General features: G+C 45.7%; 1 protein-coding gene across 1 annotated transcript in view; it reads left to right on the forward strand.

The window, feature by feature from the left end:
* Positions 1 to 563: 563 nt before the first annotated feature.
* RANBP3L (RAN binding protein 3 like) overlaps positions 564 to 14649 on the forward strand; it is an 81609-nt gene continuing 67523 nt past the window's right edge. Inside the window, exon 1 of the mRNA XM_019495911.2 lies at positions 564 to 657. Within this exon, the coding sequence (XP_019351456.1) occupies positions 597 to 657 (61 nt within the window). The 5' untranslated portion in view covers positions 564 to 596. The remainder of the gene's footprint in view (positions 658 to 14649) is intronic.

The raw sequence follows: 14649 nt of genomic DNA on the forward strand, positions 1-14649 counted from the left end.
GTACTAAACTAAATGCACAGTAACTACTGTGCATTAATGAACGTGTAGATACCCCCAGTGAGACTACTGTAATGGTGCTGCTCTTCCCTCTGCTGGGATGCATCCAGGGGTGAAAACTTGGGGTATACCAATACATATAGTGTGTACTTTACAAACTGGCTTCAAACTGTCAAGAAGCAGGGTAAAATTAACCTATGCAGAGCTCTGTTTTGTAGTTACCAGTCTGCCACTGTACCCATATTAGTTTTACACACACTAACTCAGGTAATTCTACACTACCCCACAGTCTTCAGTTTAGATGTATCCTCAGATTGTAAACTCTGCAGCACTCCTGGCTTTGTGTCTTTTTGGGTAATGAAAATCCTGCTGTAGGCAGGATTGTACGGCATTCAGAAATTGGGAGAGACTATTCCCAATTAGTTTTAAATAAACTATTTAAGGACTTTGAATTAACTATGGAACTTTCCATTTTCAGAGAAAGATATGACTTGTATGCTTCTCTGTAGATGGAAAGTTCCACAGTTAATTCAACTCCAAGGATGTTTGGCTTAGTCTTTCATTTTTGTTCAACAGGGGTTCAGTGAGAGATTGATAAAATGTGTTGTAATTCTTTGCATTGGAACTCAGTTTTCTTCTGGTATTTTCAGCTTTTAAAAGGTAGGTAGTTGTTTGAGTGACAGAAGTATACAATAGAAGATATGTTTTTGCTTTGTTTTGTTTTTCCATTCATAGCTTCAAAATATTTATGTAATGAGTTCATTTAACATTCTCATCCATGAGCTCGTATACTTGCCAGCATGTTCAAATCTGTTCATTTTTTAAAGTGTCTCCTTGAATCTTAATAGGCTGTAGGAACTGACAGGCAGCGCTGAACAGTTTAGGTCTTCCAGGGACATGTCTGGAGACATAATGTAGTGAAGAAATGTGGAAGTACTTTGGTTCTCAAGTGCAAAAGCTACAGTAGTTCATTACTAAGGTTGTGGAGTTAAATTCTCAGGAAGTCAGGAAATGAAAACATGAAGTTTCCAACAGCACTGATTTTTTTTTTATCCTTGTGTCTCTGGTTAAGAGTGTAGGTTAATGTAATAGTGTAACTTATTCAACATAAGCCAAAAATATGTAGTATGCCTGAGTTATAGTTACTGTTGCACCCTTTGCCTTTCCTTTCCTTTTTTTACTTCAAATGCTCAAGAGCAATGTTGCATTTACATTGATTTTTTGGGGGGTCATTTCCATGTCATTTGAAATGTAAGGAAAACAAGGGAACACATTTTGGTAATGTTGGCATAATATTCAATTTAAATGGTCCAAATCAAAGTTCACAATTTATTAAAGGGAAAGTGCTGGGGAATGTATGAGTTTCCAATTCGGTGCTGTTGTTTTTTCCTGGATTTTCTGGGCTGGGTTAACAGACCAGTAATGCTGCTACTTGCATGGTGATATCTAGAACAACAGCAAATGATAAAATTGGGATTTTTCCCATAGGTTTCAGTGAGTTTAGGATTCACTCCTGGTTCTTATATGCTAATCATTCAAGCATCTGCAGCTTCTGGGCCTATCAGGACAAGGGAGAATGGGCATAGGGCACATGTTACTGGCACTGCAATTATTTTTGTTAGAGAAATAATGTAACATTAATAAATAATGTTTATAGTGAATATTTACAATAAACAATATATGACAGGTGTTGCCCAGTCTCAGGTTTGTAAAATATCAGTAAATCAAACACAGTTTTATTCAAAATTTAATTTTTTAGCAAAGATCTTAGTTAAAATTGGATAAACTGGAATGTGGAATTGAAAAGTGGATGTGAATCTCATTGCTTGACAAGGTTCTTTGGGTAAATGTGACATATTTTATTAGACCCGCTAAATAGTTGAAAAAGTTGTTCTTTGCAAGCTTTTGGGTACAAATGCCCTTCTTCAGGTAGAGGGAGAGTTTGCCTCAGGCACCTCAGGAAACTCTCTCTGCCTGAAGAAAGGTGTTTGTACCTGACAGCTTGCAAAGAACAATTTTTCCAACTATTTAGTTGGTCTAACAAAAGATATCACATTTACCCAAAGAACTTTGTCTGCCTATGTCCTTAGACCAGCATGGCTGCAACCAACACCCCCCAATCTCATTGCTCGTTATATAACTTTGCTTGTGTATGGGTCAGATGCTAATGAGAAAGCTCATATCAGGTAGAGAGAGAGAGACACACACACACAGAGCATAAACAGAGTGGAAAGAGAAACTCACTGGGAGGCAAATTATGCAGGTTCTAATATGCCAAGTCAGTTTGTGGTACGTTTCAGCAACAAGGCTGACAGACATGCATGGCGCCTAGGATGTAAGCAAGCTCTTGTTTATATCATGATTGCTTGGGGAACTAAGATTTTCTTTGTGCAAGACTCAGCTGTTTGTTTATTGTTGGTTTTCATTGATTTGATCTTGATTTTTGAAGTAAACATTATTTTCTTCTACATTTAATCCACCAAGTCTGCTTTGGGATTCCATGTCACTGCACCTGTCCCTGTGGAGCTGGATAGCATTGCCTTGAGTGCCAGTTGGAAGAGCTTGTTCAGGAGCCTTGCAAGGGTCTCCTACCCTGCTGGCCTGATAAGCAAGAAACCCAAACTTTGATCCTCTCCTATAGAACACTATGGAATTGTTTTCACTTCATTTTCTTCTATTAAATATTGCAGGCACATGAATTAAGAGAGCAGGTAACATTAGCACATGACAGAGTCATGTAACAGTACCCTAGCATAGTAATTAAAAAAAAATGCAGAAATGAGAAAAATCTCCAGGTTCTTTAATATAGAGAAGTAAGGCTACTAGACATAGCAGGATAGTGGTTCTCAACCTTTTTCGATTCAAGGCACCCCGTGTTCAACTTGGGACACGCCTCATTAGACTCAAGGTACCACTCGGAAAATGCCAGAGCTTATCTTTTTTCAGGCATAGGGAGAGTCTGTTGGTGTTTATGTGCTCTCCCGGGGAGAATAGAAGCCAATACGCAAAATGCAGCGCTGTGAAAATGCAACATTTCATTTTCACAGACCTGCATTTTGCATATTGGCTTCTGTTCTACCCAGGAGAGCACACAAACACCAACAACTCTCCCTATGCCTGAAAAAGGGTGTTTGTGCCTTTAAGCTTGCAAAGAACAATTTTTGCAACTATTTAGTTGGTCTAATAAAAGATATCAAATCTGCCCAAAGAACCTTGTCTGCCAATGTCCTTAGACTAACATGGCTACAACCAACAACCCTAGAACTCTTACCTTTTCACTTGTGTCTTTTAACTACAGAAAAATGCTAGAGCAATTCTTTTGTTGCAAAGAACTCAGGAAGACCACAACAGGTCGGCATGTTTTTAATACCATCTCAGAAATCTCTGAGTTTCTCTAGTGAAGCACGTTTGTACCCCTAACAGCACTAACATTGCATGGACACCACAACACCCTTTGAAGGATCTCAAGGCACTGCAGGGTGCTCCTGTACCCTGGTTGAAAATCACTGTAGTAGGGATTTTCAGGATTAACACAATCAACTGAATGTGTATAGTCCCAGCAATATTATAACCTAAGGAAATAGATCCCAGTATTATCATGTTACTTCTGATGATGATGATGATTGCTTCAAATCCAAAAAATATTTGGTAGGGGTGATGAACAGTGACACCAGGTTCATCAGTCGGGCAGCCTTGAGCAGGGGGAAAAGGCTGGTGAGGGCTGCTTCCCCGCTCCCTCCAGGCACACCCCAGCTGGCGACTGTGCAGGCCAGCATGGGGGTTTAAACCCTTCCCTAATCATTGTAGAAGGAAAGGGAGGGCTCACTCTAGCACCCCCTGCCTCTGGCTTCTAGCCTGAGCCACTGCAAGCATGTGCCTGCATTTCCTGAATCAAAAGTGAACATCTACTTGCAAATTGGTTCAATCTCTGCAGATTAAACTAACCTGCAAAGATTGAATCAATTCAGGCTTGCGCTTTTTGAATGTCTATCCCTAGCCTTTGTGTATGACACTTTTTTTAACTTATACTGGGAAGCTGTATGATGTTCTGTCTACACTTTAAAAAGATGGTGATAAACTGGAAAGGATTCAGAAAAGATCCACAAAAGATATTTAGGGGTTAGAGAAAATGCCTTGAGAAATAGAATATCATTAAGAAGATTGAGAAATGACTTGATACATTATAGAAGGATCTTTACAAAACCCAAAGGCACAGCCAAGCCTGGAAGCAAGATTATGCTGAATATTGTTAGGTAATTGTTATTAATAATAAAGCTACGCTCTAAGAAAAGCATTATTTTTTTGAGTTAGCAATGCATTGGACTATGGATTATGGTGCTACAGGAGGCTGCAGTGTTTTGAAATATTCCAGCTGGGAATAATACAGGTGCCAGCTGAAATTATTCCTTCTTGAAGTGTTTCCTTTGGAAACATTTCCAAGGGTACATTCACATGTTCACCAGTACTGAGAGCCATGCTGGAAATGTGATCCAAGTAAGTTGGGGTGGAGGGGTGGGATCAGAGGGAGGGGCTAGCTGGTCTGCAAGGGAGAGTTAGTGGGTCCAAAGAGGGGTTGGCAGAATTGGGGGAGCTGGAGGGTCCATAGGAGGGGTTGATCTGTCTGTGGGAGGGCCTAGTGGGGGTTGTCCATCTGGAGGTGGAGGGGGCCAGAGGGCTAAAAATAGCTTGACTGTGGGGGGAGGGGTGGAAAAGTATAGTCCTGAGGCTGCGCTTTATATGTGTATACACACTCAGTTAGATTGGGCACAGGTGGTGGTGGTGGTGCACCTCCTCAGGGGAACTAAGATCAGGCCAGCCATTTTTTGTCAAATCTAAACTCCCTGGTTGTATGTACAGCTTAACACTTAGATTGACCTAACCCTAGTTAAGTTGATCTAAGTGTAACATCTGCATGGCATAACTTCCCACTAGCCAGGATTTTACTGTCTTTGTAAAAATATTTTCATGTTGATATTTCTAGTTTTATAGTGTATATATATTTATTAGATAGATCTAGCAAATAAAATGTGTTTTGGTTCAGTGGCCTGAAATGTATCCTAGTAATCCATTAAAATACTTTAAAATGTAGCAATAGACCACATGCAGGTTTAAGCAGCAATGCTAGGTTTCATTTATTTTTATTTACTGTTCTGTGATTAAAGTACTTCAGTAACTGAAAGGTCTTTTTCTGCATATAACATCTAAAATAATTTCTATTTCTAAAGCATAACAGAATCACTTGTAATCATTGTTCTATGACACAGAAAAAAAAAGAAGCAAATAATTGGTAACAGAAGTTTACCACTAGTCAGAAAAGCTATGTGTATAGAATTAAAAGTTGACATATTTGCTATTGGGTTTTTTTTGTTTTATGTTCAGTATGGTCTTCCATGTTGCATCATAACAAAGACAGCTGTACATAATAAAAATGGGTATTTGGAATAGCAGGCGTGTTAAAACATGTCCAGTTGAATGAAGGAGGTTTCAGGATGTCTGGCCAAGTTCAACTGTAGTGCTACTAGGGGCAACTCAGCTGAAGTTGGTAGAGGTCTGCTTGCCTCCAAGTGCTGAATCTGTTTATTATTTGTAGTTATGAAGGAATTGGATTCAAGTTTCTAACTGTTTCTTTGCTTCGTTACCTGGACAAATGATTATGACAGTAAATGACAGGTATTGCATGTACATACCTGCACACACATATTGAGAAAATATGTTTGAAAAATGTGGCTGTGGCAGGGCACTGTTGGTGCCTGCCACTTTAAGGGCTGGAGCTGTCAGCAGCCAGGTGCTTGAGTACAGTGGCCATTTTGAGACCCTGGATATATATAGGGTGAAACAGCAGTTTGCTGCTGGCAGCTGTGAGAGAGACATCAGCCAGTGGAGCTGAGGTTCAGGAGCATCTTGGAGGTTTATGAGCTGGAGCTATGGGAATGGGGGAGGCTCCTGGTCCTGGGCATTACCTAAAACTTCACCCTGCCGGAGATGGGTGGCCTGGTGGGGTTCCTTGTGGCATAGGAGCCCCCAGGAAATGCCAGGCCAGTTACCACCCTGGTGAAAGGCAGGTTGGGGCACCTTAATAACTCCAGCTCCCCCAATGGGGTGGGTTACCCCATAGTAGGGCTGAGAAGGCAGACCCAGGTTAGAGAGAGTGAGCTAGATGCTCAGACACCTGACTTGAGGCACACTTGACCAGTCAATGCTGGGGCCAGGACCAGAAGGGTCAAAAGGGCTTGGGGCCCACTGCAAGGGATGCCCAGAGCTGAGGGCCTGGGGTTACAACTGGTCTTGGAGGTAAGGCCAGGGCCTGTGTGGCCAAAGGTCCCAGGGGGGCCACACCCCAGAGGGGGAAGAGTGCAGGGAGCTAGGCAGGCCACCTGATAGCAGGGATCCAGTTGGAGTCCAGACTGGAGGGTTATGGGGCCCAGTGTGGAGCCAGAGACATCAAGAACTTAGATGCCATCTGCAAGGCATGGGCTGTGGTGTAGGGAAGGTTCTGAGTTGCAGATAGAGCCCCTTGGCATCAGGGCAGGAAATGGGCAGCCTCCCACCTAATTGAGACATCAATGATTAAACAACAAGGCAGGTGAGAGAGATGGGAGGTTAGCCCAGAAACAGGTGGGCGGGCCAACTCCTAATTGGCCCTGGGAAGGCCCCCTGTTACAATGGCCATAAAAGGTGGCCATAAAATAAATAATATGTGCCCTGAAATCATTCATACTGGTAATAATGCATTGTATTTCTATAGTGTCATTCTTCTGCAGACTTCAGAGTACTTAAGTGACTTATAATTCACCCTGAGTTCTTTGTGTCAATTGAGCAAGACTTGGTAGTTCTGGAATAGAAAATAACTGCACATGTTCTGCATGACCTCCATGCTTGGGAGGCAGCATCAGTGATAGCAATATGGGTTCAGTCATAACAGCTTCTAAACCAGCAACAACACAGGACCCCAAATCTGTAGCAATCACAAACTTGTACTTGGTACTATATAGTTGTCCTAGAATCCCATAGGCGAGATTAAAACAGCAGATCTCGTGACTCCCTCCTTTTGGCACTGCCAAATATTGTACTGCCCTCTCTGGTTTCAGCAGGCTTCCTGACGCCTTTTGCCTCTCTACAGCCTTAGGCATGCTCCTGTGCTAAGTGGCCCAGCACCAGCAGAGCTCAGAACCTCCCTTTCTCTCTTCCTTCTACGTGACTTTGCCCTTCTACGTGACTTTGTTCTGAGCCAGATCCTGTTTTCCAGCCTTGGGGCTGCTGCAAGTGTCCAGTAAGTGGCTCTCCTTGTATACTCAGGCAGTAATTGGAGATGGCAGTAGCATGCACTCTTTCACCCTGCTCCCCACTACCTGACCCCCACCCCATTCAGTACCTGACTGTGTTGCAATCCCTGGCTCTAGTCTTCTTGGTCCCTGGGGACGGGTGAAATGAGAACATGTTGTGCCCGTCACTGACTTACCAAGCAGATATTCAGTTACCTAACTGAGCTTTCCCCGCATTCCAGCTGTCCTGACGGATAGTTCAAAAAAAGAAACAAGCATGTCAAAAGGATATGGCTTATATCCTCCACCCCTCTCAAATCAGCCATTGGCTTGGGATAGAAAAAGAACTATATAAGCAGGATAGGAACTGGTGAGATACATTTTAGTAGAGAAGCTGCCCTGAGAGAAGTGTGTACACTACATTATAGGCAGCTATTGAAAGACAGGAGGCACAGGAGTAAGCTACACTGCAGCCTGCCTGCAATGGGTGCCTTAGGGTTGAACATATTTGTTCCTCTCAGCTAATATCTACTGCGGATCTTGAGAAGTGAGGAGTTTTATCCCAGAGGGATAGTAAAGTTCCTGGGTGAAGTGACAGAGTATTATGTTATGGTATGTCCTCACAGGATTTTCACACATTGTAGGTGTTGTAAAGGCATTAAAGCATGGGATGGTGTTTGACAGATTAGTATCCTCTGCTAATAGAAATAAACACATGCTGCTAGCCTTACTACTCTCTTTGGGCACACCTACAAGTCCAATTATGGTGCCTGAATACACTGCAGAGCTTATTGCTTCACAGTTAATTTTTCCTGGGTGCATTGTTTGAATGTGTGCCTGGGAGCAATTAACTCCAGAGCAATAATTTCTGCACTTTATTTATGTGCAGTAGGCCTGTGTGAAGTGGCAAGTATTCACTTTGGATTCAGATTCGGCTGATTTGGAGGACAGCGATTCAATTGGGAGATTGAATCAGGACAGTGATTTGAATTTGGCTGAATCAGATCCAAAAGACTGAGTGCCGCTTCAATGCTGCTGCAGAGATTCGGCCATAGACTAAACAGGCAGCTGACATAGCTGCCTCCAGATGGTAAGTCTCTTGGGGTTGGGGGAGGAAAGGGGCATGGGGGAAGAAGGGATTGGGGCTGGAGCTGGGACAAGCTATCCAGATGAGGCAAGGGGGGCAGGGGGGCACGGGATGTGGGTGCGTCAGTGCTGGGAGCAGGGGCTATGCCGTGCTGCCGCTTGCCCAGCTGAGGAGAGGGGGAGGCAGAATGTGGGCACGGCTTGCTTTGGGTGGAAGAGGAAAGCAGCAGCAGGGCATAGCCCCAGCTCCCAGCACTGCTGCTCCCGCATCCCATGCCTCCCTGTGCTGCCTGGGCAAGCAGTGGCAGGACAGAGTCCCTGTTCCCAGTGCTGATGCGGGTGCGGCAGTGCTGGGAGTGGGGGTGTTGGCTACAAATGTCCAATTTGGGATCCTTAAAATTCTGGTTCATTAGGTGGATTGAAACACTGTAATGAGTTAAATCATAAGCCTTGGGGGTGGTCCTTCCACACACACACATGCAAGCTACAGGAGTCAGATATAACTATCCCACAGGCGCTGGAGTCTGTCATAGGTTCATAGACATTAGGGTCGGAAGGGACCTCAATAGATCATCGAGTCCGACCCCCTGCATAAGCAGGAAAGAGTGCTGGGTCTAGATGACCCCAGCTAGATGCTTATCTAACCTCCTCTTGAAGACCCCCAGGGTAGGGGAGAGCACCACCTCCCTTGGGAGCCTGTTCCAGACCTTGGCTACTCGGACTGTGAAGAAGTTCTTCCTAACGTCCAGTCTAAATCTGCTTTCTGCTAGCTTGTGGCCATTATTTCTTGTAACCCCCAGGGGCACCTTGGTGAATAAAACCTCACCAATTCCCTTCTGTGCCCCTGTGATGAACTTATAGGCAGCCACAAGGTCGCCTCTCAACCTTCTCTTGTGGAGGCTGAAAAGGTCCAGGTTCTCTAGTCTCTCCTCGTAGGGCTTGGTCTGCAAGCCCTTAACCATACGAGTGGCCCTTCTCTGGACCCTCTCCAGGTTATCCGCATCCCTCTTGAAGCGCGGTGCCCAGAATTGCATGCAGTACTCCAACTGCGGTCTGACCAGCACCCGATAGAGGAGAAGTATCACCTCTTTGGATCTATTCGTCATGCATTTGCTGATGCACGATAAAGTGCCATTAGCTTTTCTGATGGCTTCATCACACTGATGACTCATGTTCATCTTGGAGTCCACTAGGACTCCAAGATCCCTTTCCACTTCCGCGCCACCCAGCAGGTCATTTCCTAGGCAGTAGGTGTGCTGGACATTTTTCCTCCCTAGGTGCAGCACTTTGCATTTCTCCTTGTTGAACTGCATTCTGTTGTTTTCTGCCCACTTGTCCAACCTGTCCAGGTCTGCCTGCAGCTGTTCCCTGCCCTCCGGCATGTCCACTTCTCCCCATAGCTTTGTGTCATCCGCAAACTTGGACAGAGTACACTTCACTCCCTCGTCCAAGTCGCTGATGAAGACATTAAAGAGTATCAGTCCAAGGACCGAGCCCTGCGGGACCCCACTGCCCTCACCCTTCCAGGTCGAAACCGACCCATCCACCACGACTCTCTGGGTGCGACTCTCCAGCCAATTCACCACCCACTGGACTGTGTAGCCATCCAAGTCACAGCCTCTTAACTTGTTCACCAGTATGGGATGGGATACTGTATCGAAGGCCTTCCTGAAGTCTAAGTATACAACATCCACCCCTCCTCCTGTGTCCAGGCGTTTCGTAACCTGGTCATTAAAAGAGACTAGATTAGTCAGGCATGATCTGCCCACTACGAACCCGTGCTGGTTTCCCCTCAGCATAATTTGTCCTGCCGGGCTCTCGCAAATGTGAGCCTTGATAATTTTTTCAAAGACTTTGCCAAGGATGGAGGTGAGACTGACTGGCCTATAGTTGCCCGGGTCCTCCTTCCTCCCCTTCTTGAAAATGGGGACCGCATTGGCCCTTTTCCAGTCCTCCGGGACTTGGCCCGTGCGCCACGAGCGTTCAAATATTCCTTCCAGTGGCTGTGCAATGATGTCGGCCAGTGCCTTCAGTACCCTCGGACAGAGCTCATCCGGGCCTGCCGACTTAAAGGCATCCAGGTCTTCCAAGTGACTCTGCACCATCTCAGGGTCTACACATGGTAGTCTGGCGCCTTGCTGCTGCCTCTCTACAACCCCAGTGAGAGACTTGTCTTGCCCCTCTTTTAGGAACACTGAGACAAAGAACTCATTGAGGAGTTCAGCCTTGTCCCCCCTGTCCATCACCAATTGCTTCTGCCCATTTAGTAGGGGTCCTACTCCTCCCTGGGCCTTCCTTTTACTCCCTATATATCTAAAAAACAATTTCTTGTTATCCTTTACCTGTCGTTGAGGCTTCTTTCAGCGTGGTGTTATCTTCCAGAAGGGGGTCACCGGCTGGTCCTTCTGGTTGGACAGGTCGGGTGCTGGTCAAGTTGGAGATCAAGAGGGCGCCACTGAGGGTCACTTTTCACTGCCTTTTATCTGTCCTTGGCAGACTTTGGTGACTCCCCAGTTTTCAGGTTTGCCCAATCCAGGGGTCGTTGACCCTCGTGGGACTTCCCCCCTCGGTGGCTACTGGATGGCATCTGTCAGCCCCAGGGGTCGTCCGCATGTACGTGCAGGTTTGGGAGTCCATTGATGAATTTTGAATAGGACTCTGGGAGCGGTTGATCTGGAGATATTCAGCCTAAAAGTTGGTCCCCGGCGTTGATTAACTCAGGCCAGGGCTTCTAGCCCTTGATGTTTAGAGATTTCCCAGTTGTTACATTGTCTTCTATTGATTTCTTCCATTGGTTGATCTGCAGTTTCCTTAGGTGTTAATTGCTGCCTGCTACCGTGTTACACATTCAATCACTGATTCACTCGCTCTTTCAGGGGCCAGCCTGATACAGCGAAGGGCAGTTTGATTCCTGCCCTTGTTAACCTTGTTACAATGTATAACCTACTTATGAAACTAAACACATTTAGTTGAAAGTTGAAAGGTGAGGAGTATAAAATATAAGCTACAAAAGTAATGCCATGGCACACAAATAGATAAAAATACCAAAATACAAGGGGAGATACAAAATGCACACACAAATTTCAAAACACAATTCTTTATCTTAAAGTGAAAGAAAGAGGAAGGAAGAAGAGGTAGAAGAGGAAAAACATATCCAAGGAAGGGAGAGCAACTGCAGGCAAGAGGAAAAGGGGCTTTCTGCTACAGGGGATATGCCCTGCTGCCTCTTGCCCCCTTCTGCCTGGAGTGAGCCACGACTGCATTGCTCTCCCCCCTGCACTGGCTGGGCAAGTGGCAGTGGGGCATAGCCCCTGCTCCAAGTTCTGCTGCACCCACATCAGTGCTGGGAGCAGGGACTCTGCCCACTACCACTTTTCAGCTGGTGTGGATGGGTGGGCACTGCTGCCACCTGCCAGCCAGTGTGGGGGACTATGGGAGGGACGGGCACTGCCACTGCTTGCCCAGCCAGTGCAGGGGTACATGAGATGTGGGCATGGCAGTGCTGGGAGTGGGGGCTATGCCCTGCTGCTGCTTGCCCCCCAGCCCAGCTGGGCAAGCTCCCTTCCCAGAAACAATGTGAACCTCCCTCCGGAAGAGATCATACTACTGGCTATTTCATGTACGGAGCACTGTCCAATAATAAAGGGACTCCATTTGGATTGTGGTAACTGGATCTTTATTTAAGTGCCCTGTATTTTGTGTTGCTGCTTCCAGTCACATACTACTACATGGTATGCTCAGAAATATTGTACAATCCCCAAGCACCTGGAGCTTCTTGGAAGCTTACTGTTGTCATCCTCCAAGTTGTCCCTCCCAGCAGGTAGTTATACTACTTATTACTAGATTTTCACATTTAAGTACAATTGGATAGTCTATTCTAATACCCTGCCAAATCACTTATGTAGATTAGATTCCCTTCTCAAGCACTATGGCCTGGTGAAAAATGAACTGGACTAGATGTCACGGGAGAGGGTCCCCAGGGATGGCCATGATACCCCTAGGGCTCCTTGACTGTGCCAATCCTGCCCAATGGTTACCCTCTCTCACCTGCCATGTCTTGTTGGCAATTATTATGAATAGGGAGGCTGCCCTCGAGTTTATATTGGGCATGGTCCTGATGGACCCTGCTGAACCCTGTGGGTTCTTGAACCACTTTTGGGTCTTGCACAAAATGGTTGCCTCACGAGGCACCTCCAGCCTTATGGGCTAGATGTATGGCTCCAAAACTGCCCCTTTACCACACCCCAAGCCTCACAGATGGTATTCACCCCTTGTCTCTCTCCACACCCCCTGGAGCTGGGCTCTCAGCAGCCCTGTGTCTCCGAATCCCCGGCACTGCGGTCGGCTCACCCCCTTTGTCACCGCACCCCCCTGGCACTGGAGTCTGCTCACCCGCTTTGTCCCTGTGCTCCCTGGCACTGGCATCTGCTCACCCCCTTAGTCTCCACACCTCCTAACACTGGGGTCCCCACACTGTAGTGGGGCCCTAATGAGGCCTCCTCTTTCCCCAGTAGCCTCAGCCCTATCCACCGGTATTATAAAACAGCAACCAAAAATATGAGCCCCTGGGCTATAACATAACACAAAAAGTTCAGGGTGTGCTCTGTCCCTTTTAAAAGAATCAAACTTCTTCTCCAGCACCAAGTGCTTGTGGGCAAGGGTACCTGGTGAGCTCCTGGAGCCCTATTAGCCTTAAGTGCAGTATATCTGGCAGCTGCAGCATCTCTGGGCAATCCTCCCTGGAAATTCCTTCTCCTTTGGCTGCTGGTAGAGAACTGCCTTTCTAGTCCCAGCCCTGGGGTTTATACGTGCCCAGGGCCCTGCCTCTTCCGGTCACCGGACCGGCTGCAGGTGCAGGCTAATTCCCTCCTTAGGCCTGCTGTCACAGTAACTTGCACCTGTGGGGTTCCTGCCTGACTGCTAGGGCCCTCTCTCTAGGCAGTTTCTGCCCTTAAAGGAGTAGGCACCTTAGTGCCCTGAGACTAATCGTGAGTTTAGGAATCATGAGTTCTGTTCCTGCTTCTAGTGACTTACTTATTCTAGAAGATACTGGGTGCATCTACATGAGGCGTTTACTGAAGAGTTGGCTAATTAGCTCTGCAGTAAATGTCTCATGTCTATACTTGCAGTACTATTAGGTAGGAGTAAATTAATTAACTCCACAGCAGGATAGTACCTATAAATACAAATACAATCCTGCTGGGGAGTTTTTTGCTGCACAGTAACACACATGTAGATGCTGGAGGGGGTGGCTGGAGCACAAGAGGTACTTCAGTGCAGGGGCTGCCTACTGGTTAGACCCACACTGGAGCACCTGCATGCCCCAGCTAGCTCATCTGCAGCTCATTGATCCAAGTTGGAGCAGCCCCAGGCTGGCAGGCTCACCTCTGCCAGCTGGGTCATCTCTGACCGAGATCTTCATCATACACTCCTGGGCACACCTGTAAACACAGTGCCCAGGAAGCAATGAAATCCAGTGCAATGAGTGCCAGAGTTTATTGCTTTGACTTAATTGCATGTATAGATGTACACATTAAATATCATTACTCCATTTTACAACTAAGTGAGAATTTGCCCAAGATTACTTCAGGAAGAGTGGAGAACCTAATACGGCTAGTTCCAATCTTACCTCCTCAGCCACACTGACTCTCAGAATGAATGAGCTAAGTTTACAGTATGTTATCCGGATTGTAATGCTTCTGGGAATGGTACACTGGATTTCTTAACTCTAACACTGTACTGCTGCTTAGCAAATCATCATGCTGTATAACTCAATGGTAAAATTTATGAGTCTCATGCCTCTGTAGTGACTGGTCCACATACAAGATAACAGTGTTCCTTTAGCTCAAGGGGTAGAGGTCTGGGTTATATAGTAGAAAGTTAGGGATAAGAGTTCATACTTTGCTAATGAATCTTGTAGGAGGTCCTTCTGCATATAGTGGAATCTATTTTCCCTGGTTTGTTTAAAAATGAATTACAAAGTTCACACAGAAAACATTTTTTTTAATTGTTTTCATAGTTTAATTGACTAATTATGTTTTTTAGACCATGCACAACAAAATTCCAGTGTTTCCTATGGTGGTAGTTTGTGACAGACTTTGAAGCTTGTGTCACACATTGATGCATTTGAAGAGGGAGTGATTAAACCAGAGATATATGGCACTGAGAGAAGAGCCCTCTGCCACTTGAATTAAAAAACTAACTCTCTTTGCCAGTAGCATTAGTGGTAGGTTATCTATCTGAACAAGCCACCAGGGTGTGACACAACACACTTCACCATGGTGTTGTATTTGATTTGGTATTG

Source organism: Alligator mississippiensis, chromosome 3 (genome assembly GCF_030867095.1).
Source record: "Alligator mississippiensis isolate rAllMis1 chromosome 3, rAllMis1, whole genome shotgun sequence".
Taxonomy (NCBI): Eukaryota; Metazoa; Chordata; order Crocodylia; family Alligatoridae; genus Alligator; species Alligator mississippiensis.